Source organism: Ixodes scapularis, unplaced genomic scaffold (assembly GCF_016920785.2).
Source record: "Ixodes scapularis isolate PalLabHiFi unplaced genomic scaffold, ASM1692078v2 ptg001158l_1___fragment_1__unscaffolded, whole genome shotgun sequence".
Lineage (NCBI taxonomy): Eukaryota > Metazoa > Arthropoda > Arachnida > Ixodida > Ixodidae > Ixodes > Ixodes scapularis.
In genome coordinates this window covers 775,518-793,466 of record NW_024610106.1, presented here as the reverse complement: position 1 = coordinate 793,466, position 17,949 = coordinate 775,518, and the positions used below count along the sequence as shown (strand labels likewise).

At 46.4% G+C, this 17,949-nt stretch overlaps 1 protein-coding gene across 6 annotated transcripts; it reads right to left on the bottom strand.

The window, feature by feature from the left end:
* Positions 1-4,515: 4,515 nt before the first annotated feature.
* Positions 4,516-11,904, bottom strand: LOC121834408. 6 transcript variants are annotated; one of them, XM_042288097.1, is made up of 6 exons: positions 11,808-11,904; positions 10,695-10,890; positions 9,426-9,639; positions 8,559-8,628; positions 8,081-8,266; positions 4,516-4,648 (listed from the first exon to the last, which is right to left on the bottom strand). In XM_042288097.1, the coding sequence occupies exons 2-6, from the start codon at positions 10,738-10,740 to the stop codon at positions 4,577-4,579; spliced, it is 588 nt and encodes a 195-aa protein (XP_042144031.1). In that variant the 5' UTR covers positions 10,741-10,890; positions 11,808-11,904; the 3' UTR covers positions 4,516-4,576. The 6 variants fall into 6 exon arrangements, 4 of the variants coding, with proteins under 4 accessions (XP_042144031.1, XP_042144034.1, XP_042144032.1 ...); XM_042288100.1 differs by having other exon boundaries at positions 9,426-9,552; XM_042288098.1 differs by lacking the exon at positions 11,808-11,904 and adding an exon at positions 11,355-11,758.
* Between the last annotated feature and the right edge of the window lie 6,045 nt (positions 11,905-17,949).

Here is a 17,949-nt window from a genome sequence, read left to right as displayed (position 1 = left end):
TGACACCGAAATGTTAAAAGCAATAAAGAAATTAAAGCGAGGCTGTTCTTGGGTGCAGATTTTATATCTTGTTTTATTGTTAAGGGCAGCACTGATTTGTTTGCCCCATTATTGAAGCATGCATATCACCTAAGGAATCATGCTCTTCCATCGTTGTGGAGAAAGTCTACTGTAGTACCGGTATACGTGAACTCAGCTCTCCTACGTCACGCCACGGTGGTGGCGCGTCGGGCACACTTCCGGTCTGGGGTGGTGGGCAGAAGTCGCGGTGCGAGACATGCATTCCTGCGTTCTTTTGGGAGAAACCAGACAAAAAACCTGCCTTCTCGTCAAAATGCTGCGACGGAACTGTACCAAGAGACTCTGGAAAGGTTTGAAGATCAGTTTTCATGTGTTTCTGCCCCTCCATTCGTCCAAAAACGTGGATAGTATTCGTGACAAGGGCTAACCAGACGCTGTCGAACTATGATTGCTTATGCTGGCAACACTTTGTGCTCGACAGATGTAGTTGTGTTCCAACATGAACGAGAGAAAACCGCCAAGTTGTCCGGACCACCCGGGGGTTCAGCGAGTCTTCAAATTCACACGGCCGCCTGATCGTTCAAACTTGTCTGCTTTTAGAGCGCAGCTCTTAGGGGCCCGTTCCCGGCTTGAGTGGCGTCGGCGTAACCAAGGTCACCCCAAGGTCACGTGGCCCCCCAAGGTCATTCTAAGGTCACATGACCCCCCCAATGACGTCACCGGCATCCGCATCGTCGTCATCGCTGATGACGATGCGATGACGCCATCATCACTGATGACGTCACCGGCATCGTCATCATCACCCCCCCCCCCCTGCCCCCAGTACCCTTCCCTCCTCCTCAAGAGCTGCGCTCTAATTCGGCGTTACAGGGAGTTAGTTGTAAACGGCTTTCACTTTTTTGTCGTCTGCTCGTTCAAACAAAAGCGGCCCGCAGACCAAACTTTGACCCGGTGATTGTGATAAGAAGTAATTGCAAGCCTCAAAAGATTTAAGTTGGCTCGGTGAAAACAGTAGATAAAAGATGTTGATCATTGGTACCAGTGGCCATCGCCGACTTGTTACGCTCGCTGTGTTCCAGCTTCCTATTTTCAGTATTGACGTCGATCATCGCCGCTACCTTTTACACGTTTGCAGCACGAACGTTGCGACCAAAAATAGCTAGAAGAATCTCATCATGGTTTCGGCGTCCATGCGAATGAATCTCTGCACGTCAAATTATTTACGCAAAGTTCAGCGTCGTAACAAACCTTGATAATTTCGCTCAGGCGATTAAAGTGGCAAGGCATTGTTATGAGGACGTAGAATTGACAATTCCAACACGAAAAAGAGTATGCAAACTCACACAGAAGCTGACGCGACATTCCAATGGTTTGTTGACGCGGGACGCGGTGCTTCTTGCCTGCACTCCATTGCGCATCCGTTCGAACTGTCGTCGGCTCTTTCAAACGACACCTGCCCGTAAACCAAGTTTTGACCTGGTCATTGTGATAAGAAGTAAGTGCAGGCCTCAAAACACTTTTGAGGGTTGGTTGGGGTAAGTAGGCCAAGTGTAAGTAGATACAAGATATTGATCATTGCTACCAGCGGCCGTCACCGACTTGTGATGCCAGATTCTACTTGCCGTTTTCAATATTGACGTCCACCATCTCAGCTACGGTCCACGCTTTTACAGCCCGAGCGACGTCGCGACTGAAAATAGCGAGATGACTCATCGTGGGAGTCGGGCTTTTGCGCTCATTCTGCGGCGTCCACGTGAAATGAATCGCCGCACGTCGCATTATTTATGCAGTTTTGCGGTGCAACGAGCCTCATTAATTTTGCTGAAGCCGCTCAAGTAGTCGACATCGTTAGGAGGACGTAGAATAAACAATTCCAATGGAAAAAGAGCACGGGGTCTCACACCGACGCCGACAACAACGCAATTCAATGGTTTGATTATGGGCGACGGCGAGCTTCTTGCCTACCAACCACCGCGCGGCGTCCGTTAGGGGCACTCTGGTTTGTTTTTAAACATGAGTTGGTGTGTAGGAGGTGGGTGACATGTCTAGGGTAGACAATCACTGCCCCATTTCCTTTCTGTATGTTCGTTTGAAAGTGTTTGAGATAGTTATACACAGACATGGGTCTTTTTACTCCAGTTTTGAACAGAGCACCATTGAACGCAATTTTTTTTAGAAAGTTGCTCAGTAAATGGATTTTGTAAGCTTGAATACACAGTGCCATTTGTTCTCTCTTGGAAGCAAGTTAATATTATTCATTTTGATTTATAACGAGCTTTTGATAAGATGAACCACAAATTACGTTTGTAAAAACCGTTATTGTATGGTGTAGCATTGCCACATTTAAAATGGATTAATAACTAGCAACATGCAAGATGAGGACGGCAGGGTGAAGCTTCAGTTGCCCTCACTTTAGCACGAATTTCCTACCTTCGGCAATGCTTTGAGCCCGAGCATTTGCAAGACACGCCCATACGTTCTCATTCCGTTAGGGACTATATCTAGCATATTGCCCGAATCGTGTACAGGTGTTGAATAGACTATCGCATGTTTTTCTACCAACCTGGGGTGTGCCTTGAGGATCAAATGTAGGATAACAAGAATTGCAGGGAGGAGCCTCCTACATTTGGCAATGCTTTGGCGTCTTGCAAGCCTCAACAATGCATGCGCAGACAAAGCATGAGAAAAGGCAACAAGTGCTTGCTGGAGGCCGGGCATTAAGAGATGCCCTGCGTTTCTTACCTTGTCGGCGACTATTAGCACCGAGATGTTCTGGTGGCATCTTTTTTTGCTCGCAACATCAGAGGCAGTTTGAAACTTCAGCACCATGTTCCAGATAAAAAGAAAAAAAAGAAAATGTTTAGCCTTTCCACTTTGGTGAAGAAGGAAGAGCAGCGGAGCTGTAGCTTCTGTTTTCGGTGGTGGCTTTTCAGGCGAGCGATCTGCTCTTCTTTCGTAAAGGAATCTGAAGCGCTTGACGCAGTGGAACTTTAGGTAATAGCAGAACCATTCGCGCTGCTGCGCACATCGCTGCTCGTTCCGTTCCCGCTCTTCTTCCTCCCAAGAAATGTTGCCGCCATCTATCAGCGATGGCAGCAACCAGTTCTCTGGTTGCCAAGGCTGGAAAGGCTGCCTGCCGCGATCTATGAGCGACGGCGGCAGACAGTGTTGTGTCGACCACAGGTGTTGACATTTGTTTGGTACCGGACATGATTCTGGGGAAACTAGCCCTTAACAGCTCTGCTGTAAGAAACTCCTTTCATGCAAGGCTTGTCAAAATATTAGGTGCTGGAAAATATTGGCCATACACATTCAGTCCTTTTCATGTCCTGCAGCCACATTGAAAAGCAGTGCAAACAAGTACAATCATGCTCCTGATCTCGTCACAACTGTCTCTCCTCCTGTACAATAAATTCTGCATGCTATGGTCACCAAATGTCAATAGATGCATATGCCAATGCAGCAACTGAAGCCAGCTACAGCCACATCATCTTCCTAATGCCAAATTCCTACCAATGCAACAGTAGCTTGGGCTCGAGCTAGGCAGTCCCCCCTGCAAATGGCTTTATGTTATCCCTTCAATTTATTTCTAAAATTCTATAGACCTTTTCGCCCTCCGTCGCATGGGTGCTGCGATCTTGAAATCACGTGACACAGCGGTCATTAGGTGGCTTCAAATTGTCACTCGTTTCTCCCCTTCGCGTTCTATTCGTTTTTTCGTCGCATTTTACTGCAATTTTACAGTGAAGCTGTATATGACTCCGTTGGTCAGGTTTTTTTTCCGTCTGTTAACAGAACAGTAGTGGACAGAAAAGCATTGTGCGGCGCACCTTGTCTTCTATCGCATAGTTTTGACACTTGTAGTTTTCAACAAGAAAACCACAAGTGTCAAAACCACAAGATAGATGACAAGCCATGCACAAACAATGTGAAGTACATAGCTCCCCGCATGCGTCTCGGTAAACATTGTGGTTGGGTAAGCTGCCGTGGCAACGGCAACGTACAGCCGTTTATCTAGACCCTTTTGCTGTTTACAAACATGAACTGCCGCTTGTGTCCCAAGTGACTTCCGGTCGCTCAGTCTTTGCAAGCCTGTTGAGCTTGTTCATGTCACCAGTGCTAGAAAGCATAATCTCCAACATACATCAAAGTTGGAGATTTAATGAGGGCATTTGCCTGTACAATTTAATGTCTTGGAGGAGGCAAGTTGGTGTACAAAATATTTGAAACATTTTAACATATCTGCCGTTTCTTCATTCTTTTGGCGCTCACCTGGAGAATTGGTGGTTACACGTTTTATCGACATTTCAGGCAGCAGTGTCAAAGTGGGTTTTGTTCATTCTTGTTATGAATCAGAAGTTTGCTGAGACATCAAACAAACTGAAGCACCGCCTGGTGGCGCTTGCAAAGAAAGGGGTCTATATAAAAGAAGTTTCGGTACACTGCGTTTCGACTGTAAAACGTGGTCCGCAGGTAACGTGCACTGTCATAAAAGAAATACCAACAATTTACTTATATGAAAGACACGAGGGAATGGGGTACAAGACTTGATCCATCAAGAGGCGCTGGGCCTAAAGAGAACTTCCATCTTGCAAGGCTTGATCCACGATTCAGGGTGGTTTGAAACCTATGGTGTATATGCAGAGAACGAAAGTGCCTATTAGGTAAACAGAAACAGTACCTTACCCGAACATGTAGGGCAACGCACAGTAGTCGGGTGCAATAAACTCGCACTTGAGGAAATGTCGGTTTAACAAGTATTTCAGAATAACAAACTTTCAAAAATCTATGGTGGTTTTCCTTTGCATTCTATGCAAAAATGTTTGCTCTACGAAAAACGAATTTCGGAATAGCGAATATTTCAGTTCAACGAACTTGATCGGTGGACCCAGGATTACTGTTGTGATCAGTTCAACAGTTTTGTGCTCTGCAGTGCTGGCGTAGCTGATGGCCGCCGCCGCCTTTGCAGCAGCGGTGCGGTAGACAAAAACGAACCATGCGGTGCATATTTTCTTTTCTTTATTATTGGTTCCTTTCGGCCATCTTAGTTTTGGGTAACAACGGCAGTTTGTGCGCCCACTTACGTAATAAGTATAACGAAATGGAAGCGGTTGTCTGTCAGACAAATTGAAATACTTTCAGCGTCTGGGCAACGGTCAAAGGCAAGTGAATGTTGCGAAGGACTATCGGATGCTACCGTCAACGTTAGTGAAGCAAAAGTCGAAGCTTGAAAGAGAAACTGCGTTCAATCCCAACAGGGAACGGCTCTGCACTGAATATTTCAAGCCAGTGGACAGTGCCGTTGCGGTATGACTTCCTCACAGCAATTAGCTGTGCCAGAGGATATGCAAAAAAAAAAAAAAGATACTCTCTGGGCAACTTTGTTACTTCATGCGCTTTCAGAGCGCCGGTGCAAATGAAAATTATTGACTATTTTCAAAATGAGAAAGGCAGCAGCGTAACTGCAATACACTTTGTATATATCAATGTACATGACTCCATAAATTGCATTTCACCCTTTTGACTCAATGTATGCTGTGCCCTATGCTGTTCCATAATCCAGTGAATATATTCAGTTTAGTGGACTCCTAGCTAAGGGAACTATTTCTTTGAGTCCCTAGAAGTTTGCTCAAGTGGGAGTTTACTGTATAGAGTTCTAGAACTTAAACGATACTGGCTATTGAAGAAATTAACAGGCAGCAAAACATTCACCACAACAGAGATCTTGAAACATGCATTGGTAGTCCAGCAAGTTATGTTTCAAAACAAATTTGTGCGCACAAACAAGAAAATTGCCCTTTTACCACACTATTGAGGCAAAGGCACTGGTAAGGCCTCATTCATACAAAAATTGATCACTAACCCGTAAGAATGTCCAGCAATAGGTTTCGTGGCACTTTAGATTCCGATCGTTGTATACACTTCTGATTTTATCCCTTATGGGAGGGGTGAGGATGAGAGCTTTCTCAAACAAAATATAATGGTGCAAGGTAACTAGTGTAGGTAAATGTTAAAGGGGTCATGAATCGATTCTTCAACTTCCTTCTTAGCTTTCCTCAACTCACAAATTGTGCAGTGTTACCAAAGGTACAGGGGCATAAGTATACCTCTAGCAGTTCAAGAGGAGGAAAAGGAGGAACTCCCCTCTTGCTCATGGCGCTTGGATCCTCATTTTTGTACTCGCACGTCACCATTCTCCCCCTAGGAAATTGGCCCTTGATGCTCGTCGCTCAACATTCAGACAAAAGTTGCTAATCCCCCCCTCCCCAGCCTGTGGCTTCCACAGTACTATGCACAACTAGCATATAAACCGGAATATAGGTCGAATTTATTCTTGAAATTGGACCTGAAAAAGTCGACCCTCGTCTTATATGACGGTCATTAGCGGAAAAACAAAAATAATCTCGCAACACTCAGTGCCTGAAGACGCCATTTTGTTTTATATTGCAATGGCCTAGCACTCGTCCACTTGTCACGATGGTCACGATTAACTTTTACTTGTGCTCCTTGGTTTGTTACATCTACCGCAGCAATAATGAGCGGAAGTAGAAGACAGTTCACAGTAGCCTTTTAGAACAAGGCAATCGCCTATGCAGAAATCCACCGGAATCTTGCAGCGCAGCGAGAGTTCAGTGTATAGGAGAAAAGCATATGCTACTGGCAAAACCAGAGACAAAAACCGGCGGCGTGCAGCAAGGCGAGGAAAACTTAATTTCGTGGAAGGACTGCAGTGTACCCCGAATTGGAAACAAAGGCGGCAAACTTTATTCGGGATCTGTGCGCCAGATCGATACCTGTGATGTCGGAGAGCATCCATATAAAAGGCGTTGAGGTTGCTCGTGCCTCCGAGCTTTCGAGGGCGCAATTCAAAGGGACGGCATCGTCCCTTTAAATTGTGTTAGTGAACTCGTCGTCGGACGAAGGCTCTGAGGAATCTGAGTAGTAACACTCGCATACTTCCTGTTTTATTGAGTGCAAAACAATTAAATAAATCTGCCGTGTTTTCTCGTCCTTTCATATACTTGGACAATTTTGTCACCAAGGTAAGGTTGCGTTTTCTTGCCATAAAAACTTCTTTTGCATCTTGCAACTTGTAAATTAAGGGGTCGACCTATATTCCAGTTTATACAGTATCTTCCGTGCACCCCTAAGCCGACAGTGCTGTGGAAACTATGTGCTCGTTGGGCCGGTCACACTTGTATCTTCAGCCACATGATCACGCTCCCTTGCGCATACCCACATATGCAGAATGGGGTCAGGTGATGATGGACAGGAGGGCGGGCGAGGTTTGTCAACTGAAGTCCCAATTTTTCAACCCCGCAAGGATGGTGAGAGATCTCACGGTAGCTGATGTTGGTTCTGAACCTTACTTTATCCCATTGATGTATTTCAATGTCTGTGTGGCAACAAGCTGAAAGAAAACTTGAAAATGAAGCACAGGTTGTCGATTGCTTGCTTCACAGAATAAATAGCCCAGCTCGCGTCCGATTTTGCTGCCCGTGGGACGCAGTTTCTTAGCAGAAAATCCCCTTTTTTTCGGTTCTCGTTCCTTATGGCGGAAAAACCCCAGTCGTCTGCTCTTGTTCCTCTCCCGAGTGATGCATGACGGGAGTGCATTCTGGTGCACACTTGATTCTCAAGGTGCAGCGAGTGCATAAACGTGTGGAGTGGCGACGCCGAAATGAACGCGTGGAGTGTCGGCCGAAACAAACATGCTCCATGTTGCGAGTGGGTACGCATGGGCACGAGTGCCCATGCATACATGTAGTCATACACTGTGCACGAGCATGTGGTTTCGACTTTTATCTTGTTTGCGTGCAGAAGTGGCTTCAACGGCATTGCAGAAATTACACTAGCCTTGACAATGAAGTACAAAAAGGTTTACGCCAAGTCTAGACACTGTTGCAAGATCACCGAGCCAGGAAACCTAAACCGAGCCACCACTAAATGTGTTCCGTTTCAAAATGGTGTAATTGGCAAGACTGAACCGCCACCAAATGTGCTCTGCGGTAGAGCACAAAAGTACATCACCAGACATGAGTGTCCAAAATGTACTTACAATGGCTAGCGGCGCCTCATAAAAGTCATGCAATGACCCTCTGCTTGGCCACTTAAGCCACACGCAGTGCCGTGCAGGGTACAGGACGGCATCCATGGTGCAGTGATCCAGGGTCCCGCCCGTAGTGTTCCGCTGCTGCCTTGGACAAGGTGAAAGCCAGCTCACTGATGTCATGGTCCCCGGTACCTGTGGTGTGTAACCATTGTGTTTAAAGGTTATACAGCCACCGACCGATATTGCAGACCCGATGGGGATCGTGCAGAATTCCGAATAATTGAGCAGTATGAAAAAATGATTTTAGCCTAAAAATCACTTTATTATTACGACTTAAAACGCAAAGTTGCTGCAGCAAGTGATCGATGGTTTGCTGTACGGCATGGTACTGTATGGTACTTCACATTTCAGCGAGTCATTTTGTCACTGTATACAGACGAAAGCATTCGGACAAGTTACGCGCTCACGGCTGCACAATGCTCGCCAACTGTAGGGCCAGTCGGTAGACTTTCCCCTCGGTGAAGGGCAAAGTCCGGTTTGTAAACGCTGTGCCGCTGGAATAAATGCGCAGATTGATCGCTACTTCCTTGGCGATACAATCGCTGCCTTCTCACGTCGACACACGGGAAATACCGCAAACAAAAGCAGACGCCGTCATGACTTTGCAAAGTAAAACCGGAGAGGCCAAGAGCAGAAGAATTGCTTAGAGTGCTGACGTGCTACGAGGCATCAGCAACCAAAACCTGCCATTTAAAAAAAATATATACTAGTTTCTTAGCAGGACGTGACGTCACGACAACTGACAGCAGTGATTGGCAGGCGGTGTGCATTCTTGCCACTGAATTCATAACCTGTCACCGAATGTAGTTTTTAAACATGGCAGATATAATCTGGCCTGTTTTCGTCCACAATGCTGCCGCCTAGTCTGTCGCATAAATTATTTTTGTTGCTAAGGGGCAATTGGGGCTTTACGTAAACATAGGCTGGACGTGCGTGTGGGAAAAATGGGAAAAATAGCACGAATGGCGGCCCCCAACATTGGCTCTTCAAACAAACTGCCAGAAAACAAAAAGGCCAATATGTCAACATTTTTGTCCTTTCCCCATTTTTGGTGGCTGTCGTGTCAGATTGAAGTATAAGTAACTAGTAAAATAAAAATAAATACAAAAGTACATAACAAAAGGTGTAAATAAACTCTGTAGATATAATACCAGTCCCAATGGTTTAACAAAGAGGCTGGCTTTCTCAGAATGCCCCCCTCTCACTCGAGTCCGTATTGAATCTTAATATGAAGTTGCCCCGAAAAAGCTGCAGAAAATGCACATAGTGACAGAGCCCATAAAGACCACACCTGCCTTTCACATGGCCTTTCGAACTAGATGCAGTACAGGACGCAGAACGGTACCCATGGGCTAGCTGCAGCTGTAGCCCAGTGCTTGTAGTATCTCGCAGCTGATGGAAGGGAGGGAGGCCAGCTCCTTCATGCCGTGGTACCGGGAAAAACAATACAGATGAGCCACAGACGTCAAGCGCCTTGAGTATTTCTGTGCATCCACGAAGCCAATCTGGGACAGCAACGACAGAAAACTTCAGTAACACAGTGAACAAAAGAGTAGGCATGCAGGCGAGCTGTGAATTCTGAACACAGCTAAAACCCAAGGCACAAGAAAGCAGAAAGGAAGAGGCCTTTCCACTTCCTTGCATGTCGGGTTTGAGTCTCGCACGGGGTAGCAAAAAAGCAACAATACTGGCTCCCTAGTCTTTTTCTGCGTCAAGAAGCCTTATTCATCTTGTTTTCTCTTCTCGGGCGGATTATAGTGCACGGTGCGGAAGCAAACTGCCTCGAAAGGGCTCAACTCACACTTCCAAGAAAATGATTGGCGAGCAACCTCTCCATTGTGTGCTATGTGCACTGTACGTTTTAAGCAGGTCTGTTTTCTGCTAACACAACAGCGGTAGGAATGTTACTTGTGTCGAGCTGGAGAAGCCATAGTGGGGGCTACCCCAGCTACGCCCACGCTGGCTCTAATGGCGGTTATGTGCAACGCAGACAGTTTTCCCCATTTCAACCGAGCGCCTAGGCAGACACAGAAGCAGCCACATAAGACGATCGAGGGAAGACACAGAGTTGTACAGGCGAAGAGGGAACGACATAGTGTAGCGAGCTTTTTAGTCCAGGCTATTCCTCCGAGAAATGCAGTCGGTGGAAATGTATATCAGTTGTTCTTGCCATTAATTTAGGTAACGAATGCAAACATTATACTATTTTGCATCTTTTTCTACTGCAATGCTGGTCACCCGCAACGAAAAAACGCCACAAACTGAAAGAAAGTCTGGTTGCAATGTTAACACGGACACCAAGTCCACCAGGAAAAGCCATCTGTGCCATCCACCTGTTCATAAGCGAGCTGGAGTTTATCAAAGCACAACCGAGACTCTCTCGGGAGTATTTGGTTCCTTGTCACTAGTTATTGAATGAAAACACAGTGCAGTGTTGATTACTGTCAGCGCAGCCTTGCCACTAGCACTGCTGTCACTCGGGTGGCACATATTTCGCTGGCACGACATGGCCTGCGAGCCACATATATCCCTAAAAGGAAGCTGCATAGAATGCACTTACCGTGGCTAGCGTCGCCGCCCAGAGAGCTTGCACAAAACCTCCGCATGACACGCAGTGCAGTTCAGAACAGAGCAGCACTGGCTAGCCAGTTGCTGCGAAGGCTTGCAGTGCCTTGCTGCTGCAAGTCACCTCCTTCATGCCTTGTGGTACCCATCAGTTTCAAAACAAACGCTGATGAACCACGACCAGCCATCACCTGTAGCACAAGGGGGAAAAACATATGAATGTGCAGTCTCCTATCTGTTTGCTTTTGTCTAACGTCTCTGAGTTTTCTTTGAGAAGAAAACAGCAATGACACTTCTTTCACAGTAATGTGCAAAAGAAACAAAAACGGCTCGGTTATTATACTGCCTCGTAAGTTGTGTGCAGCAAAGGCACGGGTGCGAGGGCACAGCTCTGCAGAATGTCCTTTTGCGCGGGTACTCGTGCAAAAAAAGGCGCTTTTTACTGTCATGTGCTCGGGCCTGCGCCTCTGCTGCACACAACTTATGATACAGAGTGTATAGCACGCCTCCGTGAGCACTCGCGTACGGCGAGAAATCCATGATATCCAGGGTACGATAGCAGGAAACCTCGCAAGGGTGCACGAGGCTGCAAGTGCGCCAGAATGTGCAACTGGAGGTGGTGACAGAATGACATAGTTTGAGAACATGAGTTTACTTGGGTCAAAATATAGAAGCGAAAAACGTAACTTCCTTGCCGGCTGATGTTTGGAGCCATCGGAGCACGATCAACTATTTGTTGTGATCGGGGTATTACGATCGGACGCGGGTTGGTAAAGATTTGAAAAACCCGGAAGAATAAAACCTGTTGGGGGCGAAGACAGACAGCGCAGTTCCTTGTTGACATGGGATGTAATATCAAACACATTATTCCGCCGGATCAAACGTTTTTGTTTAATCAGGCTTAGCTCGGAAGTCTGCCGGCAGGTCTGGGATGCGGTTTTTAGAGCTCTTTTGGCGGGCTTTCAGGTTTCTGCGATGCGTGTTTTCATCGTGAGCACAGGCTCAAACAATAGGCAGCGGCGCCAAATGTATTTGAAACGAAGAAGCAGCTCGGACACGTGGAACGAACACATCGAAATCACATCACAGGAAAACGCAAATCACTCACCTTTTGTTCGACGATGGTTCGCAAGACACGATTCAAATCGACGACACTCGATTCGGTCACGATATTCAGGTAAAGGACGCAACAACGTAGGCCTTGCCGTTCCTGATAACTACATAAATACGACGATACGTCACGATATCAAACAAAGGAGTCGGAAAAACGCAATCTGAAGCGCAGAAACGCGGTCCCGCGGTTGCAAAAAGCAAGAAAATAAACAAAATTAAAAAAAAATAATACGTCAACAAAGTAAAAATAAAAAAAAGGTTCCTTGCTAAAAACCGTGACGTCACAGAAAACAAAACAAACAAAAACAAGCAAAACAAAATTTCTTTGTCACGTGATGTTATATTTGTGACGTCACTTCCGGTGACGTCGGGTCACGTGACCTGCCATTATTCCTCCTCCGAATCGCTCGTTTTCCGATACCCCCCTGGTTCATTAGCCTAGATTGCCGAACCCTTGGCGGTGAACTATTGGTAGTGCACGCTCAAGCTTGAGGTTATAATAAATTTTCCCCCAGCGACAGTGAGGGGCGACCGCGCCAAGCGCGGTCTGATTGGAAGCCTAGCTTGTAGTGGTCCAAAAATATCGATAGTACTATCGATAGTATCGATAGTCGCCAGAAATTTGACCATCGATAGTAAAAGAAACTATCGATAGTACTATCGATAGTCGTCTATCGAAAAACTATCGATAGTCGACTATCGAAAATCTATGGATAGTACTATCGATACTCGACGATCGGAAAATTGTTGTTAAGCGACTATCAGAAAACTATCGATAGTCGACTATCGTAAACCTATCGATAGTACTGTCGTCAGTTTACTATCGATAGCTATGCGACATTAGTAGTGTGCGTCGCTCCCTCGTCTCTTTTTCTCGCTTTATTTTTTTTATTTTTTCAAATGGGACACCAACTAGCCCAAGCAATTACCGTCTCAACTTCGGTTCAGCTTTCAGTGATGACGAAGACGGGAGTTTGGCCGAAGAGAGGAGGAAGGGGAAGCGAGCGGCGGTGCGGCAACTGTGTTCGCTCTAGTAGTGCAAAACAATCGATAGTACTATCGATAGTCACCAGAAAACTGAGTATCGATAGTAAAAAAGGAATCGATAGTACTATCGAAAAACTCTCGATAGTTGACTGTCGAAAAACTATCGAGAGTACTATCGACAGTCGACTATCGAAAAACTGTCGATAGTACTACCGATAGTCTACTATCGATAGTTCTGCGACACTATCGATAGTTTTGGAAAAACTATCGATAGTATCGATAGTCAATTTATCGATAGTTTTGCATTACTACTAGCTTGCCGCCGCCTAGAAACAGCAGTTCTCATACGGAGGCCTCGATAAAACGTGCACCTCTCGCTAAACCGTGCTTCGATAAACCGTACCCCTTTCGCTAAGATGAGCCTCGATATAACGGCGTTCGATCCGCCGTAGCAAAGACGCTTTGTCGCTGTTAGTACAAAACCTACCGCTTTCGCGTAGCAGAATATTTTATTTCACTTTTTTTTTCTGTCAACTGGTTTACTTGATCGGTTCATTGAGTGTGAAGTCTTGCGAGTCTGTAAGTTGCCAAGCCCATTCATTTGCGGGTGCAAATGCCGCCGCCGCGATCGGCAGGTTACGCGAATTTGGTTTCGCCTGCCTCCCCTCCAACTTGGGGTGAACTCGTCCGTCCGGGGCCCGCTCTTCGACAGAGACGTCTGCGCTCAAGTTCAACCAGTTCAACTTCAAAGCCTGCTGCCTCCTTTTTCTCGGTTGGAGACGCGCGCGTCTGTCTCCTTTTCTTTCCCTTCACTTTCAGTGCCCGCAAAGTCCGTCTGGACGAAGCTGGCGGCACCGGGCAGCGTTGGGCCGCGTGCACAAAGTAAAAACGAAAGGAAAGACCTCGCTCGCAGTTTGCACGGGTTCTGGCTCTTTCGTTTGTTTTGGGTTAGTTTTCGTTTGGTGTTAGTTTTCACGGTGGCACTCTGCAGCATTGTTGAATGCTAGATATCAAAACAAGTAAAACACGTACAAATAAGCGCTCCGCCACAATTTTCTTCTCCGGTGAAGACCATCTGCACGTTCCGTAAAAATGACTTTAGGAGCTACTTTTCGGTAGTCTAGTTTCGGTAGCCTGCACTTCAAACACGGACTGCATGTTTGAGGCAAAAATAAGTCTAGCTAGCTGTTTCTCACTCAGCCGATCCTGGGTCTTTATTCAGTTCCTTGTGTGCGCTTGTGGTGTATTGCTTTCAAAAAACGTGCTCTAGCGTTCGACCTTGGTATACAAAGAAGTGAGATTTAGAAGATTTCACTGAGGTCCGGACGAAGTTGAAAGGCGCAATCTTCGGGAGCAGCCCAGTGAAATGGCTTTGCCGCGCTTTTTAGATGAGTGCATACAAGTGTGCAGCTTTAGCTTCTCGGGAGCGACGGTGCAGGCTCTCAAGGAGAACATTGACGGGTTGCCTCTCAAGAAGTTCAATTTTGCGGTAGTCTACGCAGGCGGAAACAACCTGCAAAATGGCGACTGGGGGCCAGCCTCGGTCAAAGAAGAAGAGCTTACAACACCCCAGCATGGTTGTAAGCTATGGAGAAAAATGTGCTGATTTTCGGAGAAGTGGGGTTTAGGGAAGCTCGTTTTAGCGAACACCGTTTTCGCGACAACAGCAGATCGGATCGCCGTTTAGAGAAAATGGCGACCGCCCGCATGCTAACCAACCTTTGGCGATCCACGCTCGAACTTATATTAAACTTTTCCCGAGCGACAGCGAGGGGTGCCCGCACAAAGCGCGGTCTGTTTGGAAGCCTAGCTTGCCGCCGCCTACAAACAGCATTTCTCAAACGGAGGCCTCGATAAAATGTATCCATTTTCGCTAAACCGTGCTTCGATATACCGCACCCCTTTCGTTGAAACGAACCTGGATAAAACCGCGTTCGATAACCGTAATAAACCCGTCTTTTTTTTTTCTTTTTGACACCTTCAATAGTCGTTTGAAGCAAACATCAGAGTTTGTTGTGCAACACGAAAATCATGCAACTATCTCAAGGTCTTGTTATTTTAGTTTTATACTAGATCCCAAAGAAAAACATGACGTATCTACATCTTTTGGCTAAATTTTATATTTTCGTGTTCTTTCTACCGAGAAATGCTATCACATATTTTCCGATGATTCAATAAGTGTGCGTGTTTTTGCAAAGCACAGCTAGCATCTGGACTTTGCTTTTCGGGACCTGCTCCTATGGCTCAGGCAAAGAGTACATTTTGTGTTCTGTTACAAGCTCATACCGCAACTCCGAAAGAAGGCAGTTGAGCCCGAAGTACGGTTATTCAACAAGGCACTGCCACGTGCAATAGAGTGCACAAAGGAGCGGATCTTGGTCGTTTTGAATGTGGATGTAAGTTTGTATCTTTCTGAGTTGCCCTTTCCCATAAAATCGCTCGTCTCTTGCAAACGCAAGGTCCTTAGATGTTCTAAGAAGCTAATTAGAAGAGGACAACTATCATATGGCATACTAACTCTATCATATGACCTACCATAACACTATTGAGAGGAGTTTACGCGTAATTTTGTTCAGTCTAACGAAATTACTCCTACTTTTTGACGCATTACATTCTAGAGCATAGCGGCATTGATTTTCGCAAATGGGAAAGTACATTTGCACGAGCCAGGAGAAGCAGGAAAAATATTTTGATAATCTTAGTGACTTATTTGGGTCCTCAACATTCGTATTATTACAGCGCTGAAAATAAAAGCCACGAACACAAGAACTTTCGTTCTGCCTCGGACAGCGCGCACCTCGATAGAAATTTAATGGGACCCGGAATAGGGGTAGTCACACATCGTTCTCCCTTTCTATTTTTCCTTTATTAGACCTAATACAGATGTTTTTTAACAACAGCAACAAACAAGTATGTTATGCCAGTCTACCTGCCGGCTACCATGAAAGTGTCCTCTCCTCACGCGCTTATCCCCCAATGTACTGCCTTTTATTTCGCCTATTGTAGGGACAAAGGCTGGCGCGTGCGCTAAAACCGGAAGCCGTGACTAATTTGCTTCCACGCGGTTTAAAGTTCCGTTGCAGCAATTTTAAGTTCGAATTTCGGGCACTTTGCACAACCATACTGACACAAGTGTCACGCAAGTATCTCATGCGCAACGCCATGAGCTACAAGTTTAATTGTCGCTGCGTAATTACGTGACCCCACGCAACAAGGTCACGTGATCATGCGACCACCATAGGCGCGCTATTCGCAGTTTGGTCACGTGGTGGGCGGGATCCAACTGACCATGTTCACATGACCCCCACGGGACATGGTCACGTGGTCATGTGACCACCAGAGGTGCGTTTTTTCCAGCGTGGTCACGTGGTGCACAGGATCCCACGGACAATGGCCCACCGATCACTTATTAGAGCACGACGAGCACGAATACGCAAGGTCTGTGGAGGGTTGCCACACGCTTTCCGCCCATAATGAACTTCAAGTATTCATTCAGAAAGTATTCGGTGAAAGTAGCAAAATCGTTGCATGGCCCCTCTAATGAAACAGCATTAACCATGATCATAATAAGCCGTTCAATCTTGCGGTACTCTGAGTTGAATAGGCCTGCTCTGTCCAAATACATCCACTACGTGTCTCTTCGTTTTCAGCACAAATTTCTCGACCCAGGGCCGGCCTTAGAGCAGCAAGCGCCCTGGGCAAACTGCAGGCGTGGCGCCCCCCCCCCCCCCCTTACACACACGTATACTATTCTCGCACCAAACATCATGTTGTAAGCAAACATGCCACAGTGACCCAGCGCGAATGGTCGCGATTTTGTCGTCGTCAGTCGAAAACCGCGTCCTAAAAACGAACGACGTCCTCGAGCAATGTGAGCTTTGTCGGCACCGTGTTCAAAGTTCAAGAATCATTTATTTCTTAGATTAACCAAACTTCAGCTGTGGGTCTCCCATAGCAAGCTAACGTCTAAGGGACAGAGAAAACAAAAGCACAAGTTAACCATGTCAAATGCCGTAGAAGGCAACCTTCCGAACCTTCAACAACGCAAATTGGGCTACGTCTTGCGACATATCCAGGCTAGACGCTATCTTGTTTTCAATGGACGAAATTGCCAATGACGATATCCTGTCATCTGCCATGGTTGATCTTAGGTATGTCTTAATAAGCTTTAATTTTAGAAACTCCTCTCAGCGGTGGCCATTGACATTGGCAAAGGGAGGAGGATTCTCAATGACACCCTCGTATGAGGGAATTTGTCACATAGATGGTTGTCCAGAATGAACTGGAGGACGTCCTGGCGAGCACTGCATCCAGTGGGCAGCAGGCTGCATAGTTAGATCAGCTCCTCGCAGAGATCTGTACCGTCGATGTCTGCACTTTCTAGGTGTCTCAGACTCTGAGTGCATGCATGGTCAACGCATTGGCAAAGTTTAAGACATTCCGCTTTGTCGGGAAGTCGGGTGAGGCCGTAAAGGAACCCCCAGAAGCTCACGTGCTGCTCCATCCGCGTGAAGCGTTCTTCAATCGACATCTCACGGTGTGAATCATCTCGTAGAAGAACTCTCGCTTGAATTTTGTCTCGACATCATCAACCTCGTCCTGGCACTCATAACAGAACTGGCGCTTTTTCCGCCGCAGTCGAGGGGCCGGTTTCGTCGCACTGTCAATACCCATGCTCTCGGGAAGACCGTTCGCAGTTGCCAGTTGCAGTACCCGACATCGCGATAATTGTCGATGCAATCGCTGCATGCTTTCATCAGCTGGGTGGTTGCTACGATGTCCTTCGTTTTGCATTGCATGTTCTCGCTTACAACATTAACTTGTAAAAAGAATGTCGTACCACACAACAATGTAAACGAGAAACTGAACTGCAAGAGTTAGAGCTTCATGTCGGACACCAGGTTTGCCTGCAGTGATGCGGCCATTCTTGCGCAACATTATAAATTTATATGTTTTTCGCGGTTTTCGGGATTTTTGTGGCGAGTTTCTGAATTTTGAAATGGCAACACTGATCGGCATTGGAAGTCCGTAGTCGTCGCTGGTCGCTTACACACAAAAAAAAGAAAGAGCTGCGGATCCAAAGTTCTTTACACATATTATTTTCAGTTAGGTTGAAGCCTCTGGGCACAGAGACTCACCGGATGCTGAGG

What these genes read in the sequence shown, in the direction of transcription:
- LOC121834408 (XM_042288097.1), bottom strand. Translation starts at nt 10,740, where the DNA reads ATGCGGAGGTTTTGTGCAAGCTCTCTGGGCGGCGACGCTAGCCACG. An exon ending in GGGCGGCGACGCTAGCCACG is followed by an intron (nt 9,640 to 10,694) that starts GTAAGTGCATTC and finishes TTGCTGTCCCAG; the next exon opens with ATTGGCTTCGTGGATGCACA. An exon ending in ACCGACTGGCCCTACAGTTG is followed by an intron (nt 8,267 to 8,558) that starts GCGAGCATTGTG and finishes TACACACCACAG; the next exon opens with GTACCGGGGACCATGACATC.